A 5,968-nucleotide genomic window follows, 5' to 3' on the forward strand; every position below is an offset into this window, starting at 1 on the left:
AACAACCTCTCCAGTTCCTGGTCGAAAGTCCGTTCAAACACAATTGCATCATCCAGATAGATCAGAGCTGTTTGCCAACGTAGGCCTTCAAGTACGCGGTCCATGAGGAATTCAAAAGTATCTGTGGCATTGCATAGGCCAAATGGCATCATTTTAAACTGCCATAAACCCCGCCTGTATGAAAAGGCTGTCTTCTCTTTGTCCCTCTCTGCAACCTTGACCTGGTGGTATCCTGCCTTCATGTCTAGGATGGAGAACCACTTAGCATCTGACAGAGCATTCAGGGTGTCATCAATTCATGGCAAGGGGTATGCATCCTTCACTGTCACTTCATTCAGAGCTTGATAATCTATACAGCACCTTACTGAGCCATCCTTTTTCTTTACAAGAACCTATGCCCAAGGACTAGTTGACGTTTCTATTACTCCTTCACTATGGCGATTCTCCATCACCTTCTCCATTTCTTGCCGTTGGGCTGGCGCCATTCTCCGTGCTGGCTGTTTAATCGGGCGGTGATCCCTGGTGTCTATACTATGTTCCACCAGGTCAGTGCACCCCAGGTCTAGGTCTCCCGTGGAAAAGACATCAGGCATCCAGGCATTGACAACTTGAGAAGAGGTCTTATAGGTGGTCTGGCACGTGCCCGTCTTCCTTGACTATGCTCCTTTTACAGGCCTTCCTCCGATGCCACTGAGGGTCCACAACATGGCACAGTCCCACAATTTCTCCCTCGTTGCTCTTCTATGGCTCACGGGAGAAATTGGTCACAACAACTGGCATTTCATCTGCACCTGTTTCCACCAGTTTTCTCCCCACCATCACCCCGGCCCTCGTCTTGCACCATACATCAGGCTCCACTACCCCTATACAGCTGTCAAAAGAGCCACTCACCTTACACTGGAGCAACAGTTCTGATTTTGGGGGTATCACTGTAGTACGGAGTGCCCTCACCTCGCCACCAGAACTGGTACGTCTCACTGCTGTTACGGGAACCGACCTTCCCCGAACATTCATCTTCATTGAGCAGAAGTCCAGCTCACATCCCATGGACATAAGGTAGTCCAGACCCAGAAGGCAAGGATCCTCCATGTCGGCTACGTAGACTGGTAGAGTAGCCTCTTGCCCTGCCACTTCAATCTGGACATCCAGTGGTCCCCTCAGGTCTGCACAGTGCCCAGTTACGCCACACAGTTGTTCTGATGACTCAGGCAGATACCGATGATGTAACATAGGCCTCACAAAAGTCTGCTCTGAGGCCGAATCAATCACCAGGGAACACTTCTTTCCACCTTTTTGCACACTATAGATTGCCGTCTTCTTGCATTTTCTCGGTGGTGGGGCTACTCGGGAAGAGCTGGCTGGTGGTTGCCCCTTTACAACAGCCTCCACTAGTCTCTCACTTTTCTGGTTTTCGGCAACCTTCTTCTTATCATCCTTTTTCTTCTTCAGACACTCAGAACTGAAGTGTCCCACCTCACTGCACATCCAACAAGCTTTTTTTACAGCTAAAGATTTCCTCACACTGCTCTGTTATTGCTCTTTCTTCCATTTATGACAATCCGCCTTCTTGTGCACTGACTTCCCACAAAACTAACAGCCTCCTCCGGTCTTTTGATCCCTCTTCCACTTGTAGCAGTCCTCTTTTCTGTGTCCTGGCTCTTCACAGTACCAGCAACTTCCCTCAAATTTTTCCTTTTCACATACCTGCCCTTTTCTTGCCTTGAACCCTGCACTACGACCTGCCTGAAAGGTGGATGTATCTGGACCTGACATAGGACTCAAATTGTAGAGCCCTGGCTAGCGCTTCTAGCATGCTTCTTGGTTGTGCCGGCATCACATGCACTTTCAACTCGGCATTATTAAGAGCATCGATGAACTGGTCCCTCAGTAGAATAGCCAACAGGTTAGGTGCTGCTCCAGGGTACGCCTTATATGCCATACTCTCCAGGTCATGAGCAAGCTGCCGTAGGGATTCTCCTCGAGACCGTTCATGGCTCCGAAATCTTGCTCTATAAACCTCAGTCTGGTATGTGGTTCCATATCTGCACTCCAACACTTCTTCTAGGGACTGATAACTGTTCCTCTCCATGACTGACATCTGGCCCAGAAATTCCATTGCAGCACCCTTAAGGCTAGTAGCAAGCTGCACTGCCCTCTGCCTATCATCCCAACCATTCTAATCCTCAAGTAATTCAAACTGTGCACGGTAAGCTTCCCGAGATACTCTGCCATCAAATTCCTGAGGTTTCTTTTTAATTGGACCCCCATAATAGCCATGCACTTCACTGGTTTGGGGCCTAAAAACTGTGTTTGTAATAATTTCATAATTCCACTCAGTGATGCCTCTTCCTGCCTAGCTTGGCCTCTTGTCTGGACACCTTCTTGCTCCATGTCGAAGATTAGCCTCACTGCAGCCCTGAAATAATAATCCCACACTCCTGACGCCAGCGTACCCCCACTCTGCCACAGGCTCCAACAGTAGTTGTACAGTATAGGAAGGACGTTGCCCAGCGAGTTGTTCTTCCTATGGTCAGCCTTTAGGTGTGCAGTACACAAGATCAGCTGAGGCGAAAATAAACACTGGCTCCTAAAAGTTCACTGTCTTTATTTTCCAAGTAATTCCACTTAATACTTTCCAACTTCACTCTATACACACTTTACTAACTGCTATTACACTTAATGCTGAACAACACTTCACGGTTATTACACTTAATGCTTGACACTTCACTGTTTTCTCAAGTACCAATGATATACAAACTTCAATAACCCGTCACTGTTTGCCAGTTTTCACAAGTACCAAAAATATACAATCTTCACTGACACTGGCACTGCACTACACTCAAACCAAAGCCGACTGCACTTCACTCAAACTGACTTGACACCCGACTGACCTCCAAACCGACTGACTAACTTACTAATCTCTTCCCCATCCTTATTTAGGCTTGCATTGTTCTAGAAACGTCTACATTCTACGAGAGTACTCTCGACGGGCAACAGTTGCCAACTCGGAAACAGCCCAAAACATGCTAGAGTTGTCTCACATTACATAACACTCTAAATCATTTACCATACGAACTTCTATTACATAATTTAATAACAAGCAATCACTTAAATAAATCATTATAGAGAAAAAGAGCACAAAAATTAATGCATAACTTACGAAATAACTACGCTCACAAACAGCAGGCAAACTGGCAACTCTGACGACTCGTACAGGAACTTACGGTACGAGAAACGTCTCGAAGGTACGAAACTACTTAACTGCCAAATCTCCTTCATAATAGTATAATAAGGAAATTATGCGATTCGTCCTGCCATTACCGGTTAAACTTTCTGACTCTTGGAGGGAGGAGGACGAGGAAACAAGAGGAGGAAAGGGAGGAGACGAGGGGAGTAAAGTATACACCACTTCCGCATGACGGCCAATCACAGAGTCGGATTTCAAAAAGAACCACTCATAGACCACCCACGCATCCCTGGCACGATGAATTTGAGTTATTACTTCAGTCCGGCGATGGCTTCCCAGTGTTCAGGCTGTGCGAAAGTTCCTTTCGAAATTATTTCTACGTTTTCAAGAATAACGATAGAACACTTACCTTTTTTTTTAGAGCTCACGGTATTCTACAGCTCTCTTATAATTGCAGCAAGTGCAATACTCCCTGCAATTACCAACCAGAAGAGAATTTATGGCGGTGCCATCATCTTATGTGATCCCTAAAACCAAAAAGAGAAAGTGGTGTGCCTTCGTGACGAGTGACTGCTCAGGGGCTTTTCTGGAAAAAAAATAGACTAGAACCTTGGAAAGTTCTTTTTTTCATTACTTTTTGGCTACAAAAAGTTTAATCACAAGTTTATCTGCCACAATTTAGATCTCTCTCTTGTGGGGGAGGCAGTGGCTCAATCGGTAGAGAGGTGGCCTGCAGTCCTAACGGACCCAGGTTCAAATCCCCGCTGAGGCAGGGAACAGTTTAAGGATTTGAATTTCATTAAATCAGGCTTTACTGATCTACAAGACCCGCCGACATGTTGTTAAAATACCCCCGCTAATACTATTACACCAGTCCTGTATGACACCAGTCCTGTATGTATTCAATATGGATGGTGGGTGTTAGCGCCGAAGTGGTGACATGTGGAGGTGTATGGTATGTAGGAGGACTGCTAGGCCATGATGGCAGGCTGTTGAGCCTATGCTCAGCGTCGGACACATAAAAAAAAAAATTACAAATGTTGACTGGCGATCGTTTTGTAGAGGGGTCACTAAATTCTGGTTTAATAAACAAGGTCCTGTTGGTGGAGCTGGTGTAGTGGTGGAAATTAATGAAACACTGATAGTGATGAGAAGACATGGTGTTGGTCGGTTAGTTTTTTTTTTTTTTTTTTTTTTGTGGAATAGAGAGGGAATCAAATTTTTTGTAGTTCCTCTGACTGGTCCGATGGGTGACAAGCGTGATCAGAATACTTTGGTGCCAGTAATTAAGCAGTACATTTTGCCGGGAACCCAAATTATCAGTGTTAAGTGAGGAGCTTACAATAAGCTAGGAGATGAGGATTTCCTACATGAAACTATCAACCATTCAGAGAACTTTGTAAGCCGGGACAATAGCTCCATTCACACTCAAAACATTGAAAGGCTCTGACGAGATATTAAAGAATGGGTTAAGAGACCTGGAATTCAAGCAGAGTACTTAATGCAGATATTTATTCATCAAATAGTACTGCCCAGGCAATTCGGCGTTGCACAAGTCCCTAGTGGAAGCTGCCAAACTGTACCCACCTCAATCAGACTGCCGACACACGCAGAGCGAGGCACTGGCTCCTACACTGCAAGAGCGTTCTTAAGTTAGGTTAGGTGAGGTATTATTTGGTTTCTTTAACGTCACTTTATCTTTCTTTCCGCTGTAGGCCTAGGCTAGTAAGGTAGGCCAAGGTATGTTAGGTTAGGTATGGTTGGATTGGTTAGGTTAGAATTACTGAATTAGCTACGTTTTTGATGAACTTAGCTTTTTCCCATGGATTATGATGTGTTTGAAGCGATTTTGTTGTTCATTTGTCGGAAAATCACTCGTTCTGCTTTCCACTCGGGGAATGGGGGGGGGGATATCTCGAAAACGAGTTATTTCCGACAAAAATGAATATCAAAATTGCTTGTAACACATCAAAATCCATGGGAAAAAGCTAAGTTCACCAAAAAATATGGGTTGACAGCTGATCTCCATAATTACCCCTAACTTAACCTAACCTAAACCACCCCTAACAAGGTCTAACTCACCTTACTCTAGAGATGGTGGATCAAACTCCACTGGTGGCACACCCAGAGATGTTTTTGTTGTCGCAACTGAAGTCGTACATGACAGTGAGGACACTTCACCTGACTTAGAAGGACGCCGTGCTGACGCAGAAAATCGACGGAAACCTCAGGTTCTTGGTAAAAAGCCTTGAAAATCTCCCAAGGTTTCAGCACGGGAGAGACATGGCGGGACTGACTTTTGAATCTGGCGGAGTGCGAGAAACTTCGCTCATTGGAGGAAGGAAGTTAAATGTGATTGGTTGATGAAGAGGGAGGGATAACTGTGATTGGCTTTCATAAGTCACGCGATTCCAATGTGTGAAGTCGATGTACAACATCATCAAATGAATATATAACGGTTTAAAATGTATATAAAAAACTGACAACAATGTAAAATGGGACTGCTGGTGCTGCTGTTGGTGAATATGGCTGCATGGCAACACGGCTGACTCTCCTGCAGTACTGAAGGAAAAAATCAGTACTTTCATAAACCATTTATTTCCGAGAGCAACGAGACATCCTCGTGAGTACAGCAACATGAGGTGCATAGGGTGATAGGTAGGATAAGTTCGAGTTTTCTGTGGGATCGATACTATGTTTGACCAAAATAACTTTCATTTCTGAAGTGAGAACCCTGTTTCTTGCCGTTGGTCTTGTTAGGGTCTCCCGCACCAAATCTGT

At 45.0% G+C, this 5,968-nt stretch overlaps 1 protein-coding gene across 1 annotated transcript in view; it reads right to left on the minus strand.

Annotated features, from left to right (window-relative positions):
- Nucleotides 1–621: 621 nt before the first annotated feature.
- LOC145395507 (organic cation/carnitine transporter 2-like) overlaps nt 622–5,968 on the minus strand; it is a 41,157-nt gene continuing 35,810 nt past the window's right edge. Inside the window, exon 6 of the mRNA XM_080269115.1 lies at nt 622–741. Within this exon, the coding sequence (XP_080125241.1) occupies nt 622–741 (120 nt within the window). The remainder of the gene's footprint in view (nt 742–5,968) is intronic.

This window comes from Coenobita brevimanus, chromosome 31 (assembly GCF_032717465.1).
Source record: "Coenobita brevimanus isolate Jiangsu-jjx chromosome 31, ASM3271746v2, whole genome shotgun sequence".
Classification (NCBI taxonomy): domain Eukaryota; kingdom Metazoa; phylum Arthropoda; class Malacostraca; order Decapoda; family Coenobitidae; genus Coenobita; species Coenobita brevimanus.